This window comes from Microtus pennsylvanicus, chromosome 3, assembly GCF_037038515.1.
Source record: "Microtus pennsylvanicus isolate mMicPen1 chromosome 3, mMicPen1.hap1, whole genome shotgun sequence".
Taxonomy (NCBI): domain Eukaryota; kingdom Metazoa; phylum Chordata; class Mammalia; order Rodentia; family Cricetidae; genus Microtus; species Microtus pennsylvanicus.
The window spans coordinates 16483511-16508078 of NC_134581.1; the positions used below are offsets into that span (position 1 = coordinate 16483511).

The window sequence follows — 24568 nt, forward strand, 5'->3', positions numbered from 1 at the left end:
ATGGTGTAATTCATTTATTACTTCACATATGTTGAACCCAACCTTGCTTCTCAGAGATGAAGACAGCTTGACAGTGATGTAAGATATTTTGTTCTTAAATTTGCTTTGTGAATATTTTGTTGAGAATTTTTAAATCTATATTCATTAAAGATACTGGGCTATAGTATTTAGTTTTTTGTTATCTAGATAAAAATAGATATCAGAGAAAGTTCCCTAGGCCACATAGATGAATGTGTATTTTTTATGTTAGATGTGGTAAATAAAATGTATTGATTGTATGATTATTTAATGCTGACGTTTCTTTACTGTTTTGAGTTGCAAGGACCCACCTAACGCTCAGAGTGAGGCAGTGAAGCCTTCCACTGTCTTATAATGTGCTTTAGTGTTTATTTTATGATATTGAGAAACCCTTACATTTATTGGAATTTTTCACAATCATTATAACATCCTGATAATTGTTTCTTTTATTAATATGTAGTTGCCTTCTTTATTTTTTCTACCTAGCTTTTCTTGAATAATAAATATATATGTGAGCTTCATTTAGTTATTTCTGCGTGTAGTTCTGTAGTGTAAGTCTTTATATTCTCTCATGTTTAATATTCCTTGTCACTGTACAGGTTATCTTTTATTATGAGCCATTATATAAAATGAATTACTATAGTTAAGTTGCTGATGGCCTTATATGTTATTGGTGGACTTTATAATTTATTATACTCTGGGTTAAAGGATGAGAGTATTTAGGCCATTCATGTTTTATTTGAAGCGATTTTATTAGGATAAAATGAAATGATTGGACAACTGAAGTGGCTTTTTAAACATAATATATTTTTGTGTTGGTAAGGATACCTGTCACCAAACCTGACCATCTGAATTCAAGCCACATAGCAGAAGGAGAGAAGGGACTCCCACAAGTTGTCCTCTGGCCTCCATGCATGTTATGCATGCACACACACATACATAATTATTTAAAATATAATTTAAAAATAAAAATGTATTTCTTACTAAATGAAAATAGTTTCAAAAGGAGTACAAGAAGAACTATTTATAAAATCTTCCAAACTGATGCATTCTTAAATGAACCTCAATATTAGTGAATGTATTAAAATTGTTTCTGTAACTCAATGCTGGATAATTCTAAGTTATTGATAAGATAGTGATGTGAATTTTGAACACAAATGACCTGTAAATAATACAGTAGCTTGTGGGTCATTTGATAGACTATTCCTACTTTGTAAGTATTGAACATTTTATTTATGAAGTGTTTATGGCTGTAATTTTCTTCTGAAATCTACAATCTAGTTATATATGGTCATCAAATCCTAACCTAATGCTCTTCCTTCAACTCTGTATTCTTCATGTGCAAAGTGGTTGTTTTAATAGACTATTTACTACATTTCCATTCTCTTTCTTTTTTAATTACAATTTATGTTTTGTTAACTGAACTTTTTGTTTGTTTTACAGGGGATCTTTCCTGCAAATTACATTCATTTGAAGAAGGCAATTGTCAGTAATAGGGGGTGAGTAATTAGCCTAAATGTTAATTTATAATTATTAGAGGTTGCAGCAGAAGTGTGACTTGGTTCATAGTTTAAAAATTACTATTGGCAGGATTTTATTTTTAAAATCTGTTTCTATATAATTCTAATATAAATTCTAATAATTCTATACAAAAATAAATCTGCATTTATTATTATATAGAATCTCAAATTCTATTTTTTAACCATATTCTGTATAAATACCTTTAACTAAATTTTATCAGAGCAGTTTAATATATAGTGTCTTTTATAAATACATTAGGTAAGATTTTGAGAATTAATTATTTATAGACTAGGTATTAGAGATGAATTTGTCATTTCACCATTCATCTCAAAGTGAAGGAAACTTAAAATTTTTATAAGTAGAGATTTAAAAATCTAAGGTATACCTTGTGGACAAAAAACATTATTATGCAAAATGAATACATTAATCACACATTTGAAAAGCAAAAATTTTTGTTTTTGTTTGTTTTTGAGACAATATCTCTCTATGTCACTGGCCTGGAATTTGCTATGTAAACCAGGGTGGTCTCAACCCACAGGACCTGCCTGTTTTTGCCTCCAGAGTGCTGGAATTAAATACATGTATTACCACAGTTCAGGAACCTTGTGTCTTATTCTTAAACAAAACACATCAGATCTGGACAACACAAACAGAAGAAAACCACTGTTGCAAGACATAACCTGCTACTTCAGTTTTTAAGTAAGGACTATCAAAATATAAACACTATTTAAAAGTTATATAAGGACAAGGTGTATCTAGACTTACAATGGGTAAAGTATAGATCTTAGAAGTTACAAAAATATATTTTCCAAGTTCAAATGGTCTGTTGCAAAACATAAAATTGTTATTCTTGATCTATAGCATTATAATTTATAACGGAGCTGAAATTGTGCAGAAGGACCATGGGAGTGAGGTATGGAAGGACTTAAAAGAATATGTAGTGGCAGAAATAGAGTGTCTCAGAGTAGACTAGCAAGACTATCCTCATGATAAAGCGACCTACCTTGAGTACAGGAACCTGTGTCTTATTCTTAATAACTGTGAAGGCTTGGGAGTCAACTTGGTAGTGGAAAAATCCACACCTGAATTCTGTTTGAAAGCAGAAGGGCTGTTTGCTAGAAACAGTCATATTTGTTAGATATACTCTTTCTCTGTGGGAGCATAGCACAAAGGTCTTTGGATATAAATCATAGAAAGCTACATAGAATTAACTGTTGTATCTAGACATCTAGCAGGGTCGTTATAAAGAATAGAAGTTATAAAACCAAGATAAAGTATGGAAAAAACACTGCCTACAGGCACTGGAGAACAGCTGACACAAACAGGATCTTTAAAGGTTCCTTTGCTTTTTTATTTTTTATTTTTTTGAGATGGGGTCTCTCTAGCCCTGGCTGGCTCTGTTTTCTTTTGGCAAGGATCTCTAAAGGTGATGGTCCATGAAGGAACAGATGTACACGGGAAGAACTTTATGTTTATTTTGGCTTTTTTTCCTCAGAAATTTTCATTTTGTCATCATGTGGTGGAACAGAGCCCAGGAAGACAATGGTAGGCTGTTTTTGTTTTTTGTTTTTTTCCTGCATCAGCAAGATGGTGGAATAACTTTGGCAGCACAATAGTAAAATTTGGACAATGCAAAGATTAGCATGGTTGCTGTGCAAGGATGACACACAAATTCATGAAGTGTTCATATTTTTTTTTTGCTTCATACATTTTTTTTGTTTATGATTTTTTTAGTTGTTGAACAAAATTTCCGCCTCCTCTCTGTTTCCCATTTCCCTCCCCCTCCTCCCACACATCACCCCCTTTCCCCCTCCCCCTCCCCACTTCTCTTCCCCTCCCCCAAAAGCTTGAAAATAAACCCCATCTCTCATCCTTTGCAGAAACATTGATTTAATAATCATGTACACAGCAATAGATTTTTATGAGTAATACATAATCCAGTAAAATGATGCAGATCCCCCCACAGTACAAAACAGGAAATAGCCACTCAGCCCAGTGGTAAGGGTGCACACCTTTAATCTTAGTACTCGGGAGGCTGAGGCAGACAGATCTCTGTGAGTTCGAGGCCAGCCTACTCTACAAGAGTTAGTTCCAGGACAGGAATCAAAGCTACAGAGAAACCCTGTCTCGAAAAATCAAAAAACAAACAAACAAACAAAAACAACAACAACAAAAAACAGTTCTTACCCATTAATCTGTTTATTGATATTCAGGTGTTTTCCATTTATCAGGGACTAAGAAGGTTGTATTCTATGGCAATATTTCATTAAGAAGAAATAATAAGTAAGAAGGAACTATAGAAAAGTACTTACTTATATGACAACCAAACAAATTCATTAATTAAACTAAATTGCAAATTAGTTAAAAGAAAAAAACCAAAATATTCTCATAATAAAATTTTGCCTCAAAGATAAAAAAGGAACTTAGAAAAAATTTCCAAAATTTCTGTATTTATTTAACTTTTGGTGGATGTCAAGATTTTAATGTTGCCATATAATCTCAAACACTTTAATTTTTATTCAAACTTTCTAAGCATATGTAAATAGTGAACCTTTCAAAATAAATATATCTGATATTTTGATTAAAAAAAAAGAACAGTCTAATTTTTCTGAATCACCCTTTTCTCCATAATAGCTAAGACAGAATTTGCATTAGTTGATCTATTCCACTAAAGCAACGTAAAATGAGTGGAATAAACTTAATATCTTTAGTGTTTCTGGGCACTGCCCAAGAGACATATTTTAACCCATTTTGCTACAACTGCTGAAGTTACTTGCATAGTTTAAACTTTCAGAGGCAACTAAAGAAAAAGGAGTGGCAGCATACTGAAGTTTGCACAGTTCTGTAAGACTAAGAATCGTGCAAAATCAATACTTCTTTTCAGATGGGGTAAAGAAGAGTGTAACAGGCATCTAGTGTTTCACCCTTGCACTATACTGTTTTAGAAGAAAGGCATGGGCAGTTCTCAGTGATCAGTATAGGTCTGCAAGTTTGAGGAAGGATATATAATCAGAGTTTTTTTTCTCAAAGTGGGGGAGAAGAGCAGAGTATATATCTTGTGCCTTGGTCTTTTCAATACACTGCCCTAAGGAAAAGAGATGAATGATTTACAGTGACTATTTATGGGTATGAACAATTAGAAGGAGACTCTTAGGAAGAATGGGGGAATAATACATACCCATAGAAAAGTTTTGAGAGGTTCCCAGATTGTCGGATGGATTGATTAGTGAGAGCCTTTCTCTGTTTAAGCCAGTCCATAAACACCAAGGGAAGCGGTGCTTTTTTTCATTTTGCTAATAGAAAAAGTCAAATTTAAAAGGAACATGAAGAGTCAGGTAATAAGGCGTCTTATAACTGATGCTAAAAAATGAAATTCTGTAAATTACCTGATAACAAATCTAAAATAATGTCTTAAAAACAGTGAAATATAAGAAAATAGATACAGATAAGTTAAAGTATGTCTCAACAGCATAATCAACAAGTAAATAGAAACCACAAGGTGTAGATGAAAAATTTTTGTCCTGCCTGGTGCCACAGCTGCTCAGTCCCAAATAAACACACAGAAGCTTATAGTAATTACAAACTATTTGGATTATTGCATAGGCTTATTATTAACTAGCTCTCAGAACTTAAATTAACCAATAATTTTTATCTATGTTTAGCGACGCATCTTGGTACCTTTTTTCAGTAAGGCATTCTCAATCTTGCTTCTTCTGAGTCTGGCTGGTGACTGTGTCTCTGCCTTTCTTCTTCCCAGAATTCTTGTAGTCTTGTTACCCCACCTATGACTTCCTGCCTGGCTACTGGCCAGTCAGCATTTTATTAAACCAATATGAGTGACAAATCTTTACAGTGTCTAAGGACATTATCCCACAGCAACAAGGGAAAAGTAAAAGGGAACCTAACACAAATTCTGTACTTGAACAATATCACCTGAATTGAAATATTTAATAGAATAACATTCTTGATATAGTAAGAGAAATAATTGGTGAACTCAGAGGTAGATCACCTGAAATGATCCATGCATGGGACAAAGAGCATAAGAGAAGAGAGCCTTTGAAGTTTTTGGGACATTATATATGCTATATGGAATTACCAGAAAGAGAAATGAGAGAGATGGACAAGAATTTGAAAGAAATAATGACTGAAGACTTTCCAAATCTAAGGAGGGTTTTGGACATCAATTATTAGAGCCCAAAGCACACTATTGAGAAAAATCAAAAATGCATGTTATAACCTGATTGTCACAAGTCAAGCACAAATGTTTTGAAAGCAACAAAAGAAAAAAGAACTTGTATACAAGGAAGCTTTATACAATATGGCACATTTCTCAGTAGAGACTTTTCAGAATAGAAGGGAATGGAATGATGAGTTCCACATACCAATAGGAACAAACTCCTTAGCAAAAATATTGTGTCCAGTAAAATGACTCTTGATGTGGGAGTGTCATATATCAATCTGTCCATTTCATTGGTTAAGTAATAAAGAAACTGCTTGGCTTGATAGGTTAGAACATAGGTGGGTGGAGTAAACAGAACAGAATGCTGGGAGGAAGAGGAAGTGAGGCAGTCGCCATGCCCCTCCTCTCCAGGGCAGATGCGATGAAGCAAGCCGCCAGGTCAGACATGCTGAATCTTTCCTGGTAAGACTGGTGCTACACAGATTACTAAATATGGGTTAGGCAAAATGTGAGAATTGGCCATTAAGAGGCTAGAACTAATGGGCCAAGCAGTGTTTAAATGAATACAATTTGTGTGTTGTTATTTCGGGTGTAATGCTAGCTGTGTGAGGAGCCGGGTGGGACGAAAAGCAGGCCCACTCCCCTCACTCAACAGACCCTTTAAAGATAGAAATATTTTCCCATACAAATAGAAGCAGAGGTAATTTATCGCAAGTAGACTTGCCTAGCAAGAAATACAAGGGAAGAATTCTTTAAGTTGTAGCAAAAAAGATGCTTGCTCTATGGCAGAAAAGAAAATGAAAATATAGAATTCATGGGTAAAGCCAAATATATAAACATGATGACATGAATATTATCAAGGTAGTATATAAGTCATTTGTAGTTTTAATATAAAATTAAAAGACAGTTATTAAGAGTAATTATAGTTGCAGAATCAGTGAATACATGCTGATTGATGCTAGTTGTGATGTCAATGAAAAAATTGGGGAAGGAAATTTAGAATTTTTCTATGCAATTAAAACTATAAACTTACAGACTGAGGAAAAAGCTCATCAGATAGAATGAGAATCTCTGGCTTCAAATCCCTGGCACCTATATAAAAAGCTGGCATGGTTATAGTCACCTATACGCCCTTTGCTGCATGGGATAGACAGGAGGATCTTTAGAGCCTGTTATCTTATAGAAACCTTTACTTAAGAGAAAAAGGTGGAGCTTGATAGAGGAGGACACTTGGGGTCTTTTTCTGGCCTTCATAAGTGCTCATTACCCCCCCATATGTATATGATCTATTCTCTTTCACGCACACATACACGCACATGCGCACACACATGCACATCATATCAACTTAGCATAGATTTATAAGATGCCTTATGTAAGTGTCATGGAAACCACAAAGAAAATATGTACAGAAATTTAGAATTGGTCTAGGCTAAATATAACTTTGTAGTAAAGTGGCTGCTTGGCATGCAAAAATCACTTGTTCAGTCCCCACCACTGGAAAATATCAGAGAAAAAGATAGAGGAAGATTATAATAGTTTTGGAGGACACTACTCTGACTTAGATGCAGATGTTCATCAGGGTGATAGAAAGTGGTAAGGTGTGCTGTGTCAGTTTTGTCATTTGAGCTGATGAAATTTTCTTTTACTTATTCCCCCCCCCCCCCAACAAGGTTTCTCCATGTAACAGCCTAACTGTTCTGGAATTTGTTTTGTAGACCAGACTAGCCTCAAACTCTCAGAGATCCACCTGCCTGTGCCTTCTGAGTGCTGGGATTAAAGGTGTTTGCCACCACTCTTGGCTAATTTCCCAATAGCATGCACATGCACACATATTATAGATAAAAAGAATATGTGACTATTTCAACTAAGGATGTAGTCGCCATTCAGGGAAATGTGCAGTTTGGAAAGGGATATGTTTTTAAGAAGATATAACATACTGCAGTCTTGAATATATTAAATTTGAAGAGTTACATATTTAAATGGAGTTGTAAATTAGACCTTTGTCTGTCTGGATGTGAAGTTGTGTAAAGTTAGAAGTCACTAGTTTTCTGTTAATTTAAAGCTAAAGATCTAGTTGAAATCAAGGAGTTAATGTATCTAGAGAGATTCTAGCATTTCAGTATTTCAGTTCCATACTTAGAGTGATATGAACAGCAGAAATTGAAGTCAATGGGTTATTGAAAAATTTAAAAGAATATACAAAATTGGGGGTCGGGGAGATAAGGGTAAATTTGGGAGTTAAAGGGTATATGTGTATATGTATATATGTGTGTGTGTGTGCATGTTTTAATTGAGAATCTATTGCTATAAACTAATATCTTATATGGCAAAATGCAAATCCTGGTCTTGATAGAAAAAGCACCAGGAATAAGATCAAGATATGTTTTATGAAATTCTTAAAGAATTTAAAAATATTTTTAAAAAGCAACAACAACAGTAAATCTTCTCATATTGATGCTGGCCATTTAGAGCTATCTAACACAGTGCCTCCTCATTTTATAGTTGTTATTTTATCTAGACACAGAAGTCTTTTTTGGCTTCATCTCCTGAGAGTGGTGTTGATGTAGAACTGTATAATGTAGAAATGATGGGAGAAAAGGGCAGATTATTGAATCTACTTTTCAAAAAATAGCTGTTACTCTCAAAATATTTTACATTGGTATGGATTTTAGTTTATTGATATAAATTTAAGGTCAATTTTGTTATACTGTATGTGTATTTCCTTTTTTCTGTATGTATATTTCTACTCTTGTTTAAGGTATTATGTTTATGGAGCTCATTTAGAAATGTTATTGTATAGTTAAGAAATAAGAGTAGTAGTCATCTATAATAGTCAAGCTTACAGGCATATTTATTAGGCTTTTTAGGTATACATAGATATATTTCAGATAGATAGGTAATTCTTTTTTATTTTTATATTATTATTACAAATTTTCACCTCCTCCCCTCCTCTTATTTCCCTCCCCCTTCCTTTACTCCCCCTCCCCCCTCCCTCTCCAGACCAAAGAGCATTCAGTGTTCCCTGCCCTGTGGGAAGTCCAAGGTCCTCCCCTCTCCATCCAGGTCTAGGAAGGTGAGCATCCAAACAGACTAGGTTCCCACAAAACCATTACATGCAGTAGGATCAAAACCCCATGCCATTGTCCTTGGCTTCTCAGTCAGCCCTCCTTGTCAGCCATGTTCAGAGAGTCCAGTTTGATCACATGCTCCATCAGTTCCAGTCTAGCTGGCCTTGGTGAGTTCCCATTAGATCAGTCCCACCGTCTCAGTAGGTGGGCGCATCCCTTGTGGTCCTGACTTCCTTGCTCATGCTCTCTCTCCTTCTGCTCCTCATTTGGACCTTGGGAGCTCAGTCCAGTGCTCCAATGTGGGTCTCTGTCTCTATCTCCATCCGTCGCCAGATGAAGGTTCTATGGTGATATGCAAGATATTCATCAGTGCGGCTATAGGATAGGGCCAGTTCAGGTGCCCTCTCCTCAGCTGCTCTAGGAACAAGCTGGGGACATCTCCTTGGACATAGATAGGTAATTCTTCAAACACTTTAAAGGCCTACAGAATATGTAATTTGTAATGTTTTGAGAACTTAGACCTTTCTTGACTGTGAGATACATCTGCTCCTGGCTGCACTAGTTACTTCAAAAAGGATAATGGGCATCGAAGAAACTCCTTATGGAGTCTAATTCCATTGTTGCAAGGTTAGCTGTTGCAGATTATAATAAAATAATCCCACACTAGCCCAGAATGGAGTATAATAAAAGTATGTTTTGTTTTTTTTTTTATTTAGGAGTAGCCTCACAGATCAGTAGTCCTCTGCATGAATTGGGAACAGGAACTGAATACAGCAGCCAAAGGGCCCACACATGCTTTTTGTCTGAGTTTATAGTATATGAGACCACGCCCAAAATGGGCTGGTATCTTAAAGGCTATTTGTTGAAGGAGTTCTCACAGCACCTCCCCCTTTTGTCTAAATAAGATAGTTCTAAGCCTAATACAAAACTATATACAATAAGAACAAATATCAAGTATAAAAATTAGAATTACAGCCAGCAAGGACAACGTCAAGCAAGAAACATAATGCTAAATGTTTCAATAGTTATCCTGTCCTAAGGTACCTAAGTCTTGTATTAGAAATGGCTTGACTAAGTCAGGAGAGGAAAATAACTATGACTCTCAACCCCATCAAAGACCTGAGAAGGGAAATAATATTACTTGTGCAAACAGGAAGCACAATCAAGCAACTTCCAAAAGGTGCAATAAACGATAGAGACAATTAGTTACCTGGGCAATCACCAAAAGCCTCATTTTCAATTTTGGGGCAGTCAACTCTGGCTAAGTCCTAGAGTAATTGACAGACAATTTTCAGAGGCAAGAAAAATTTCAAAATCATTTTACCCTGTTTTGTCAAGGTTTGGCAGTTCTTTTCTTGTATCCTGCTTGTCCAGTCTGGACATCATTCATTTTGTCAGTGGTTGAGGCAGGGGCAGTTCTTTGCCCAAAGGCCAGTTTTGCTAAGAAGAAAACAAGCTCCAAGTGGAGCATCTTCAGTGCCCAATATTCTCTCTGCAGTAGATTGGTGCTGCCAGAAACAGTCGTGTCTCATGTCAACAGAATCCAAAGTTAATTGAATGCCCTATTCTACAGTTCTTTGAAGTTGTTGAAGATTATCTATCTATGCAGAATATAGTCTCTATGCATTTAAAGAACCTTATTAGTCTAACCATAATTATGACAAACATGGATGACTATTGACCTATAATTTTTAATATCTGTATAGCTTAAAGACTAAGGCTTCATATTAAAATATTAAATAATTTTTAAATAACTGTGCAGCAAATGAGGACAATGACCTCAAAATGTAAACAATTGTAAGTATCTTGATCAGAGGTAGAAATATATAGTGCAATATGATAAATATATCCCCAAATTGCATCAATATACAAATATCTTTTTTTGATACTTTGATCAGAGGTAGAACCACACATCTATACAATATGACAAAATAATTTTGCATAGGTGCACAAATATTTTAAACAGAAATAGGATTATATTCAATATAACAAATATAATTTAAATTTGTCTCAATATTCAAGAATCTATACCAATGTAAATTGTCTATAAATAAATTATAGCCCACAAGTATTTACTCTATTACTCACTATTATTATTAGTGTGAGTAAGCTCATACTAATCTACTTATTATCCCATCCAATTCCTTTCTTTTCTTTTTTTCAAAAGGAAAGATCCCTGAGCCTATTTAGTTTCTACCCCAAGCCCCAACTTTATACTACTCTTGTAATCAACCCCTAATAGATGTCCCTGACCCTGAGGACAAACTTTGTTGGGAGAGAGGACATCATCTTCTAGAATTTCTTCCAGCTGTCGTGGGGGCAATGTTATTTTCACAGGATCCTGTAAAAACTAAAATTATGGTTAAGTTTCAAGATTACTGTCAGGTATAATTGCAAATCATCTCTGAATAGTTAGTAGGGTTTTTCTGAAGTCCTTATTTGAAGTTTTTATTTTAATTTCTGGTCAGACCGTTGTAAGAAGGTGCATCATCTTGAACAGCTTGTAACCCAAAACTGATCTTAAAGTGGTGCTATCAGCATCATGATGTCATGTCAACTAAGTAGAATCGTTGCTCTAGGGCCCTATCTTTTTCCTGGAAACTTTAAAGATTACTGCAGGAAAATTTATTGTTCATTGTGGAAAACTTAAACATTATTCATGTAGGCATATATTCAATGAAAGATACTATAGAGACAAAAATAGGAATGGGAAGAAGTAAAATTTTTCCTAAATTCTTTCTTCTTTCTGTAGAAAGAAGTTCTACATACCAGATGGTTCCTGATACAAGACAGAAACTCTTGAAGTTTTCTTTTAGCAACATGCTTGAATTTCTAGAAGGATAGCCATTGTTCAACTCCAAAGGCAGCTTTAATTTTTTAGGTGATTTAGGCTCATTATTATACTGAGAAGTATATGGATGTGTGTGTGTGTGTGTGTGTGTGTGTGTGTGTGTGTGTGTTCAGGTAATAAAATTTTACCCTGCAGAGGATATGGTACCATAAATCAGATCTCTCTTTTCTTGGTTATTCTTTCTGGAAAACTTATCTTTTTTTCTTTTGGGCATGTAGTTGTCCAAGGTCTCTCTACTTTTTGAAGATAAGTACTTTCCTGCAAAGACAAGATCAGAACCCTGCCCCAACCCTTATAAGTTTCCTTACCATCTGTATGATTGTCAGCTCTGTGGATGACGATTATTTCTCTTTCTCACGAGGTTTCTTTTTTTTCAAACTGAATCTTTATTAATTTTGATGGTATCCATAGCTTTTCTTCTCCTGTGGAAACAAGAGTGAAACCCCTTCTCCAACATAGCACATCCCCTGGTTTCCATTCTGAGGTCAATACATCCATGAAATACACCAACTGATTTAATTCAGAAGTTTTTTTCTATTACCCAATGTCTCTCTGCTACCATTGTTCATTTCTTATTAGCATTAAGAAAATCCAAGGTTAATACAATAAAGCATTATGCAGTCTATTTCTGGGGGTATTTTCCATCCCTTTCTATTTGTGTTACATACCCTTTATAGTTAGGCTTGTTCTTTCTATAACTGTCTGACCTGTAGGACTATTTTGTATACCTGTAATACGCTTTATATTATAATAAGCAAAAAATTGTTTCATTTTATTAGAGATATATGCTGGACCATTGTCTGTCTGCATTTGTGCAGGTATACCCATGTTAGACCTAACTTTTAGCAAATGCGTGATTACTGATGCAGCCTTTTCCAAGCTCAAAGCAGTTGCCCATTGAAAACTTGAATAGGTGTCAGTGGTGTGCTGTACATATATTGATTTTTAAAATTCTACAAAATGGAACACGTTCATCTGCCAGATTTTCTTTCTTTGCTACCCTTTGAGTTATTCCCTGCAGGTAACAGTGTTTGGTTATATAGAGAACAAGTAGAAAATTTCCTTATAATCTTATTAACTTGTTGCCATGTAATAGAAAACTTATTCTTTAAACCTTTGTTATTGACATGATTTTTTAAATGAAATTCTGAGGTCTTCAGCATATTTCCAATTAATAATTGATCAATTTCTGCACTACCTTCTGCTAGAGGACCTGGAAGACCCATATGGGATAAGATGTGTGCTGTGTATATGGGACAAAGCCTATTCCTGATTATGTCTTAACATGGATAAACAATGAAGTCAATTCTGTATCATCTGATATAAATTCAGAGGTTTCAGTGTGCAAAACAACTCTTTCTGCATATTGAGAATTAGTAACGATATTGAGTTTTTGAAAATCCCTTAGTACCTTGAGAATAACATATAATTTCTGACATTTGAACAGAATTATAAGTGCTTTGTTCCACTTTAGCTAAATATTCTGATTTGTAACCTGACTTTTTTTGATTTATTTGCATCAGCATAGAATGTGCAGGCTCCAGTTATTGGTGTGTCATGTACAGTGCAGGGAAGGATCTAAGTTACTCTCTTCATAAGGTTAAATTTGTCGCTTTTGGAACAGTTGTTATTAATCTTTCCTAAAAAGTTAGCACAAGCTCTTTGTCAGGGTTCATTGTCTTCCCATAATTTTAAAATTTCATCATTAGTAAAAGGTACTATAATCTCTGCCCAAGTATCTTTTTGCATTCTAAATTGGCATTTTCAAAAGCCAGAGATTTAATACGTAGTCATCAGCTTATAGATTTGTTACTCCTATTTGTTCAGCTTTAGTTTATCTTTATAAAAAGCCACTAAAGGGTTCTCTAGGGCCTTATTTAAATTTAATATGTGATTCACAATTCTGTCTATTTCTTGAATCCTATCCCAAGCATTTAAATCTGCTCTATGGCATAGGGACAAGATGTGCTCATTATAAAGATCTTGACTCTGTGGATCAGCATAACAGCTCTTACCAAGAATTTGATCTTGGGAAGCCTCAAATTCTTTGACCGTTCCTTTCTGTTCTAGGGCTTTAGCCTTCTCTCTCTTATAGTACTTTCATTGTAACTGCTGATCATCTTCCATAACCGCTGAGATTAATTGAAGCCAATCATGTGGAGTAGCCTTATTGCTAGAAGCCTATGCCTTTACTGTTTCCCTATAAATGATGAATGCATGCCAGAAGATGTCACTGCTTCTTAATATCTTTTAAATCTTTCATACCTATAGGTTTTCATTTACATTCTTTTATCAATTTGGATATTGAATATTTGTTGGCTTGTCAGAGGTAATAACAGAATAAGTCACTAAAACTCTTGGTAAGTCATCTCTGACTTTGAGAGGTACTGGTGATGCTGATGCTTTTACCTACTCTCCTTTCTTATCAGTTCTGATACTTACCTCAATCAATTCAAATCTTTTTACCACTGTCTTTTGTAAAGCCTGAATCTCCTGGCGTGTGAATATTTCTAATGATTTCATCAAATCAAATAATTTCTGGTACTCATTCTACACATGTGATTCCAAGTTTTTATATTTTTCCATTAATAATACTTCCCATCCTTGAATATTATTTGGATGATGTGCAGATTGCCTTCCTGGAGAGATACTTTAGCTGCTAACTTGATAACTTTTTAACAGATTTTGATTGTCACTTTCAACAGTATGAATCTATTCAGATAATCTCTCAGTATCCTTCTGTAAGATTTCATAACCCTCTGACATGGATTGAATTTTTGTCTGTCAAATTAAGATTATCCTTTTCAATGGTATTATTTTTTCAGCTAATATCTCATTAGTCTGTAAAGACTATATCATTTCTAAAAGTGTCTCATTCTTGACTGTTATCAAACCATTTTTAAAGGATGTAATATAAAAAACAAAGCTAAGTCCTATGATCACAAAAATGGGTATTCTAGGAACTCCATATAAGCCTTGTAGAATCTCATCCTAAGTAGAAAAAAAAAGTTATTAAATTCATGGATGGTGATATTGTCTGCTATTATCTTGGGGTTTGTTTACAATATTCAAATTTATTTATTTATTAATCAGGTGTACTTACCTCTGTTACAGGTTTTGAGAAAATTGCCATAGGTGTAATAATAACCAGGAGGTGTCACTGTTGTAGGTGCAGGGCAAGGAGATGTGACTGGTGGCTATGCTAACAGTACTGCTGCGTTTCCATGATGGCAGCAGCTTAAAGACTAACAAATATACTAGCCACCACCCTGAATTATTTTTATTTATTTATTTATTTATTTATTTATTTATTTATTTATTTATTTATTTTTATTGATAAAAGGAGAATAAAAAAATTTCCACCTCTTCCGAGCCTCCCATTTCCCTCCCCCTCCTCCCACTCTTCTCCCCCTCTTACCACCCTTCTCCCCCTACCCCCACTCCTCTCCCCCTCCCTCTCCAGTCGAAAGAGCAGTCAGGGTTCCCTGCCCAGTGGTAAGTCCTAGGTCCTCCCCCCTCCGTCCATATCAAGGAAGGTGAACATCCAAACTGGCTAGGCTCCCACCAAGCCAGCACATTAAGTAGGATCAAAACCCCGTGCCATTGTCCTTGGCGTCTCATCAGCCCTCATTGTTCGCCATGTTCAGAGAGTCCAGTTTTATCCAATGCTATTTCGGTAACAGTCCAGCTGGCCTTGGTGAGCTCCCAGTAGATCAGCTCCACTGACTCAGTGGGTGGGTGCACCCCTCATGGTCCCGACTTCTTTGCTCATGTTCTCCCTCCTTCTGCTCCTCATTGGGACCTTGGGATCTCAGTCCATTGCTCCAGTGTGGGTCTCTGTCTCTATCTCCATCCATCACCAGATGAAGGTTCTATGATGATATGCAAGATATTCGTCAGTATTGCTCTAGGATAGGGTTATTTCAGGTTCCCTATCCTCAGCTGCCGAAGGAACTAACTGGGGACCTCGGCTTGGGCACCTGGGAGCCCCTCTAGGGTCAAGTCTCTTGCCCACCCTAAAGTGGCTCCCTCAACTAAGAACTGTGGTGCCGAGCTCCCCTATCCAACTTTCCTTTATCCCAAACCTCCTGTTTCCACAAGTCCCCCCCCTCCTTCCCTTTTACCTTTTCTCTCCCCATCTCCCCTTACCCCCATCCCACCCCACCCCCAAAATCCCAATTTTCTCCCCGGCAATTTTGTCTACTTCCCTTAGCCAAGAGGATAACTATATGTTTTTCCTTGGGTTCACCTTCTTACTTAGCTTCCTTAGGTTCACCTATTGTAGACTCTGTGACCCCTATTTCTGGCTAGAAACCAATTATGAGTGAGTACATCCCATGTTCATATTTTTGGGTCTGGGATACCTCACTCAGGATAGTGTTTTCTATTTCCATCCATTTGCAAGCAAAATTCGAGAAGTCATTGCTTTTTACCGCAGCGTAGTACTCTAGAGTATATATATTCCATACTTTCTTCATCCATTCTTCTATTGAAGGGCATCTAGGTTGTTTCCAGGTTCTGGCTATTACAAATAATACTGCTATGAACATAGTTGAACAAATGCTTTTGTCATATGATAGAGTATCTCTTGGGTATATTCCCAAGAGTGGTATTGCTGGGTCCAGGGGTAGGTTGATCCCGAATTTCCTGAGAAACCGAAACACTGACTTCCACAGTGGTGCACAAGATTGCATTCCCACCAGCAATGGATGAGGGTACCCCGTCCTCCACAGCCTCTCCAGCAAAGGCTACCATTGGTGTTTTTGACTTTAGCCATTCTGACAGGTGTAAGATGATATCTCAAAGTTGTTTTGATATGCATTTCCCTGATTGCTAAGGAAGTTGAGCACGACCTTAAGTGTCTTTTGGCCATTTGAACTTCTTCTGTTGAGAATTCTCTGTTCAGTTCAGTGCCCCATTTTTAATTGGGTTAATTACCATTTTAAAGTCTAGTTTCCTGAGTTCTCTATATATTTTGGAGATCAGACCTTTGTCTGTTGTGGGGTTGGTGAAGATCTTCTCCCAGTCAGTAGGTTGCCTTTGTGTCTTAGTGACAGTGTCCTTTCCTTTACAGAAGCTTCTCAGTTTTAGTAGGTCCCATTTATTCAATGTTGCCCTTAATGTCTGTGCTTCTGGGGTTATACCTAGGAAGTGATCTCCTGTGCCCATGTGTTGTAGGGTATTTCCCACTTTCTCTTCTATCAGGTTCAGTGTTTTCGGGCTGATATTGAGGTCTTTAATCCATTTGGACTTGAGTTTTGTGCATGGTGATAGATATGGGTCTATTTTCATTCTTCTACAGGTTGACATCCAGTTGTGCCAGCACCATTTGTTGAAGATGCTTTCTTTCTTCCATTCCTGAGATGCAGGGCTGGTTCAATATACGAAAATCTATCAATGTAATCCAGCATATAAATAAACTGAAAGAAAAAAACCATATGATCATTTCATTAGATGCTGAAAAAGCATTTGACAAACTTCAACATCCATTTATGTTAAAAGTCTTGGAGAGATTAGGGATACAAGGGTCATACCTAAATATAATAAAAGCTATATACAGCAAGCCGACAGGTAACATCAAATTAAACAGAGAGAAACTCAAAGCCATCCCGCTTAACTCAGGAACACGACAAGGCTGTCCACTCTCGCCATACCTCTTCAATATAGTGCTTGAAGTTCTAGCAATAGCAATAAGACAACATAATGGGATCAAGGGGATTCGAATTGGAAAGGAAGAAGTTAAACTTTCGTTATTTGCAGATGATATGATAGTGTACATAAGTGACCCCCAAAACTCCACCAAAGAACTTTTACAGCTGATAAACAGCTTTAGTCATGTGGGCAGGATACAAGATCAACTCCAAAAAATCAGTCGCCCTCTTATACACAAAGGATATGGAAGCAGAGAGGGAAATCAGAGAAGCTTCTCCATTCACGATAGCCACAAACAGCATAAAATATCTTGGGGTAAATCTAACCAAGGAAGTGAAAGATCTATTTGACAAGAACTTTAAGGCATTGAAGAAAGAAATTGAAGAGGATACCAAAAAATGGATGGACATCCCTTGCTCTTGGATTGGGAGGGTCAACATAGTAAAAATGGCAATTCTGCCAAAGGCATTTTATAGATTCAATGCATCCCCATCAAGATCCCATCAAAATTCTTCACAGATCTGGAGAGGACAATAATCAACTTTATATGGAAAAACAAAAAACCCAGGATAGCCAAAACAATCCTATACAATAAAGGATTGTCTGGAGGCATTACCATCCCTGACTTCAAACTCTATTACAGAGTTACAGTAATGAAAACAGGGTGGTACTGGCATAAAAACAGAGAAGTCGACCAATGGAATCGTATAGAAGACCCGGATTTTATCTCACAAACCTATGAACACCTCATTTTCGATAAAGGAGCTAAAAGTATACAATGGAAGAAAGAAAGCATCTTCAACAAATGGTGCTGGCACAACTGAATTATTTTTAAAAAGAAGAAAATAAGATATTTTTACTTTATACATGCTGTTGTTGATTGAATGCTTAATTAGGAAAGCTTCCAGTCAGCTTTTTCAGTCTGATTCTGTAATGAGCACAGCACGTAATGTTTTTAAATGCTATTGGGAGGACTAGTGCTTATTTAAGCTGGACTTTGTAACACAGTAGATTTTCTTGGCTTAAGTTCCAAATTTGTAGAATTAATTTTTTTTGTCTGTCCTGGAACTAACTCTTTAGATTAGGCTGGCCTTGAACTTGTAGAATTAAGAGTCCTAATGTTCTGTTTGTTCATGTTCTCTTCCCCCCTCTCCTTAATTCCTCTCTTCCCTCTCTTCTCCCAATTTTCTCAGGAGATCTTACCTATTTCCCTTTCTGAGTGGCATCCATACATGTCTCTCTTAGCATCCTCCTTGTTATCTAGCTTCTTGGGGTTGAAGATTGTAGCTTGGTTATCCTTATCTTTACATCTAATATCTACTTATGAGTGAGTACAAACTGTGTTTGTCTTTCTGGGTCTGTGGTACCTCACTCAGAGTGGTGGTGTTTTTTGTTTTTTTTTCAACTGAGTAATACTCCATTTCGTAAATGTACCACATTTTCTTTACTTATTCTTTTTTTTTTTTGTTAAGAGCAGCATATTGGTTTTTTTTTTAAATCTTTTTTTTATTGAGAAAATGAGAAAAAAAAGTTTCCACCTCCTCCCAGCCTCCCATTTCCCTCCCCCTCCTCCCACCCTTCTCCCCCTCCTCCCACCCTTCTCCCCCTCCCCCCACTCCTTTCCCCCTCCCTCTCCAGTCCAAAGAGCTGTCAGGGTTCCCTGCCCTGTGGTAAGTCCTAGGTCCTCCCCCCTCCATCCATATCTAGGAAGGTGAATATCCAAACTGGCTAGTCTCCCACAAAGCCAGCACATTACGTAGGATCAAAACCCCTTGCCATTGTCCTTGGCGTCTCATCAGCTCTCATTGTTCGCCATGTTCAGAGAGTCCAGTTTTATCCCATGCTTTTTCAGTCACAGTCCAGCTGGCCTTGGTGAGCTCCCAATACATCAGCTCCACTGTCTCAGTGGGTGGGTACGACTTCTTTGCTCTTGTTCTCCCTCCTTCTGCTCCTCATTGGGACCTTGGGAGCTCAGTCCAGTGCTCCAGTGTGGATCTCTGTCTCTATCTCCATCCATCACCAGATGAAGGTTCTATGATGATATGCAAGATATTCGTCAGTATTGCTATAGGCTAGGGTCATTACAGGTTCCCTATCCCCAACTGCCCAAGGAATTAACTGGGGACCTCAGCTTGGGCACCTGGGAGCCATTCTAGGTTCAAAACTCTTGCCAACCCTAAGGTGGCTCCCTTAACTAAGAATTGTGCTTCCGTGCTCCCCTATCCAACCTTCCTTTATCCCAATCCTCCTTTTTCTCCAAGTTCCCCCTTCCTCCCCTTCTCCCTTTTCTCTCCCCATCTCCCCTTACCCCCATCCCACCCCACCCCCAAGATCTCAATTTTCTCTCCGGCAGCTTTGTCTACTTCCCATAGCCAAGAGGATAACTATATGTTTTTCCTTTGGTTCACCTTCTTACTTAGCTTCTTTAGGAACACCAATTGTAGGCTCCGTGTCCCTTATTTATGGCTAGAAACCAATTATGAGTGAGTACATCCCATTTTCATTTTTTTGGGTCTGGGTTACCTCACTCAGGATAGTGTTTTCTATTTCCATCCATTTGCATGCAAAATTCGAGAAGTCATTGTTTTATACCGCTGAATAGTACTCTAATGTGTAGATATTCCACACTTTCTTCATCCATTCTTCCATTGAAGGGCATCTAGGTTGTTTCCAGGTTCTGGCTATTACAAATAATACTGCTATGAACATAGTTGAACAAATGCTCTTGTCATATGATAAGGCATCTCTTGGGTATATTCCCAGGAGTGGTATTGCTGGGTCCAGGGGTAGGTTGATCCCAAATTTCCTGAGAAACCGAAACACTGACTTCCACAGTGGTTGCACAAGATTACATTCCCACCAGCAATGGATGAGGGTACCCCGTCCTCCACAGCCTCTCCAGCAAAGGCTATCATTGGAGTTTTTTATTTTAACCATTCTGACAGGTGTAAGATGATATCTCAAAGTTGTTTTGATTTGCATTTTCCTGATCGCTAAGGAGGTTGAGCATGACCTTAAGTGTCTTTTGGCCATTTGATCTTCCTCTGCTGAGAATTCTCTGTTCAGATCAGTGCCCCATTTTTTAATTGGGTTAATTAGCATTTTAAATTCTAGTTTCCTGAGTTCTCTATATCTTTTGGAGATCAGACGTTTGTCTGTTGTGGGGTTGGTGAAGATCTTCTCCCAGTTAGTAGGTTGCCTTTTTGTCTTGGTGACAGTGTCCTTTGCTTTACAGAAGCTTCTCAGTTTTAGTAGGTCCCATTTATTCAATGTTGCCCTTAATGTCTGAGCTGTTGGGGTTACACATAGGAAGTGATCTCCTGTGCCCATCTGATGTAGGGTACTTCCCACTTTCTCTTCTATCAAGTTCAATGTGTTCTGACTGATAGTGAGGTCTTTAATCCATTTGGACTTGAGTTTTGTGCATGACGATAGATATGGGTCTATTTTCATTCTTCTACAGGTTGACGTCTAGTTATGCCAGCACCATTTGTTGAAGATGTTTTCTTTCTTCCATTGTATACTTTTGCCTCCTTTATCAAAAATGAGGTGTTCATAGGTTTGTGGGTTAAAATTCGGGTCTTCTATACGATTCCATTTGTCGACTTCTCTGTTTTTATACCAGTACCACACTGTTTTCATCACTGTAGCTCTGTCATAGAGTTTGAAGTCAGGGATGGTAATGCCTCCAGAAGATCCTTTATTGTATAGGATTCTTTTGGCTATCCTGGGTTTTTTGTTTTTCCATATAAAGTTGATTATTGTCCTCTCAAGATCTGTGAAGAATTTTGATGGGACCTTAATGGGGATTGCATTAAATCTATCAATTGCCTTTGGTAGAATTGCCATTTTTACTATGTTGATCCTCCCAATCCAAGAGCAAGGGAGGTTCTTCCATTTTCTGGTATACTCCTCAGTTTCTTTCTTCAATGCCTTAAAGTTCTTGTCAAATAGATCTTTCACTTCCTTGGTTAGAGTTACCCCAAGATATTTTATGCTGTTTGTGGCTATCGTGAAAGGTGAAGCTTCTCTGATTTCCCTCTCTGCTCCCATATCCTTTGTGTATAAGAGGGCGACTGATTTTTTGGAGTTGATCTTGTATCCTGCCCACATGACTAAAGCTGTTTATCAGCTGTAAAAGTTCTTTGGTGGAGTTTTGGGTGTCGCTTATGTACACTATCATATCATCTGCAAATAACGAAAGTTTAACTTCTTCCTTTCCAATTCGAATCCCCTTGATCCCCTTATGTTGTCGTATTGCTATTGCTAGAACTTCAAGCACTATATTGAAGAGGTATGGCGAGAGTGGACAGCCTTGTCGTGTTCCTGAGTTTAGTGGGATGGCTTTGAGTTTCTCTCCATTTAATTTGATGTTAGCTGTCGGCTTGCTGTATATAGCTTTTATTATATTTAGGTATGACCCTTGTATCCCTAATCTCTCCAATACTTTTATCATAAAGGGATGTTGAAGTTTGTCAAATGCTTTTTCAGCATATAATGAGATGATCATATGGTCTTTTTCTTTCAGTTTATTTATATGATGGATTACATTGATAGATTTTCGTATGTTGAACCAGCCCTGCATCCCTGGGATGAAGCCTACTTGATCATAATGGATAATTTTTCTAATGTGTTCTTGGATTCGGTTTGCCAGTATTTTGTTGAGGATTTTTGCATCGATGTTCATGAGTGAGATTGGTCTATAATTCTCTTTCTTGGTTGAGTCTTTGTGCGGTTTTGGTATCAGAGTAACTGTAGCTTCATAAAAGGAATTTGGCAGTGCCTCTTCTGTTTCTATATTGTGAAATACATTAAGGAGTATAGGTATTAGGTCTTCTTGGAAATTCTGGTAGAATTCCGCATTGAAACCATCTGGTCCTGGGCTTTTTTTGGTAGGGAGGTTTTTGATAACCTCTTCTAATTCTTCGCGACTAACAGGTCTATTTAGATTGTTCACCTGGTCCCGATTTAACTTTGGTAAATGATATTTATCTAAGAAAGTATCCATTTCCTTTACATTTTCCAGTTTTGTGGCATATAGGCTTTTGTAGTAAGATCTAACGATTCTCTGAATTTCCTCTGTGTCTGTGGTTATGTCCCCCTTTTCATTTCTGATCTTATTAATTTGCAAATTCGCTCTCTGCCGTTTGATTAGTTTGGATAGTGGTTTGTCAATCTTGTTGATTTTCTCCAGGAACCAGCTTTTTGTTTCATTGATTCTTTGGATTGTTCTCTGTGTTTCTATTTTATTGATTTCAGCCCTCAGTTTGATTATTTCCAGTCTCCTACTCCTCCTAGGTGAGTCTGCTTCTTTTTTTTCTAGAGCTTTCAGGCGGGCTGTTAAGTCTCCAATGTGAGCTTTCTCTGTTTTCTTTAAGTGGGCACTTAGTGCTATGAACTTTCCTCTTAGGACTGCTTTCATAGTGTCCCATAAGGTTGAGTATGTTGTTTCTTTATTTTCATTGAATTCGAGGAAGACTTTAATTTCTTTCTTTATTTCTTCCTTAATCCAGGTATGGTTCAGTAGTTGGCTGTTCAGATTCCATGACTTTGTAGGCTTTCCGGGGGTAGCATTGTTGTTGAATTCTAACTTTAATCCATGGTGATCTGATAAGACACAGGTGGTGACTAATATTTTTTTGTAACTGTGGATGTTTGCTTTGTTACCGACTATGTGGTCGATTTTCGAGAAGGTTCCATGAGCTGCAGAGAAGAAGGTATATTCTTTCCTATTTGGGTGGAATGTTCTATAGATGTCTGTTAAGTCCTTTTGCTTCATTACCTCCATTAATTCTCTTATTTCTCTGTTAGGTTTCTGTCTGATTGACCTGTCCATTGGTGAGAGAGGAGTGTTGAAGTCTCCTACTATTAGTGTGTGCGGTTTGATGGCTGCCTTGAATTTTGGCAATGTTTCTTTTATGTACGTGGGTGCTTTTATATTAGGGGCATAGATGTTCAGGATTGAGTCTTCTTCCTGATGAACTGTTCCTGTTGTGAATATAAAATGCCCCTCTTCATCTCTTCTGATTGATTTAAGTTGGAAGTCAACTTTGTTAGAGATTAGTATGGCCACACCTGCTTGTTTCTTAGGTCCATTTGCTTGATAGGCCTTTTCCCAGCCCTTTACTCTGACTAGGTGCCTGTCTTTGTGGTTGAGGTGTGTTTCTTGTAAACAGAAGAATGTTGGATCCTGTTTTCCTATCCAATCTCTTAGCCTGTGCCTTTTTATAGGTGAGTTGAGTCCATTGACATTAAGTGATATTAATGACCAGTGGTTGTTAACTCCGGTCATTTTTTTTTTAGTCGTAGAGTTTGTGTGTTTTCCTTCTTTGATTTGTGTTGATGAAGGGTCTCTAGATGTCTGAGTTATTGTGGTCATTGTTGGACTCCTTGGTTAGTGATTTTCCTTCAATTACTTTCTGTAAGGCTGGATTTGTGGCTGCGTATTGTTTAAATTTATTTTTATCCTGGAAAATTTTATTTTCTCCATTTATAGTGAACGAAAGCTTGGCTGGGTATTGTAATCTGGGCTTGCATCCATGGTCTCTCAGTTTCTGCAGTACATCTATCCAGGACCTTCTGGCTTTCATGGTTTCTATGGAAAAGTCAGGTGTAAGTCTGATAGGTTTACCTTTGTAAGTAATTTGGCCTTTTTCCTTTGCCGCTCTTAATATTTTTTCCTTATTCTGTATGCTTTGTGTTTTGATAATTATATGGCGAGGGGATGTTTTTTTTTTTGATCCAGCCTATTCGGTGTTCTGTATGCTTCTTGCACCTTCATAGGTATATCTTTCTTTAGGTTGGGAAAGTTTTCTTCTATAATTTTATTAAATATATTTTCTGGACCATTGAGCTGCACTTCTTCTCCTTCTTCTACTCCTATTATTCTTAGGTTTGGTCTTTTTATTGTGTCCCATATTTCCTGAATGTTTTGTGATGAGAGTTTGTTGCACTTGCTGTTTTCTTTGATCATTGTGTTTATTTTCTCTATGGTATCTTTAGAATCTGAGATTCTTTCTTCTATCTCTTGTATTCTGCTGGTTATGCTTGTTTCTGTAGTCTCTATTCGTTTACCTAGATTTTCCATGTCCAGCCGGCCCTCTGTTTGTGTTTTCTTCTTTGCCTCCATTTCAGTTTTCAATTCTTGAACTGTTTCCATTATCTCTTTAATTGTTTTTCCTTGGTTTTCTAGGGTATCATTCACTGATTTATTCAATTCTTCAAACTTTCTGTTATATTTCTCATCCATTTCTATAAGGGCGTTTTTTACATGCTGTT

At 37.0% G+C, this 24568-nt stretch overlaps 1 protein-coding gene and 1 non-coding gene across 6 annotated transcripts in view; both read left to right on the forward strand.

Moving 5' to 3' along the window:
* Dock3 (dedicator of cytokinesis 3) overlaps positions 1 to 24568 on the forward strand; it is a 364288-nt gene that overhangs the window by 84532 nt on the left and 255188 nt on the right. For all 5 annotated transcript variants that reach the window (XM_075964736.1, XM_075964739.1, XM_075964737.1 and 2 more), the window contains exon 4: positions 1462 to 1517. In XM_075964736.1, coding sequence (XP_075820851.1) covers positions 1462 to 1517 — 56 coding nt within the window. The remainder of the gene's footprint in view (positions 1 to 1461; positions 1518 to 24568) is intronic.
* Positions 3128 to 3234, forward strand: LOC142847404 (U6 spliceosomal RNA). The gene has a single exon (XR_012910166.1). It is a non-coding gene; the product is annotated as a U6 spliceosomal RNA (small nuclear RNA).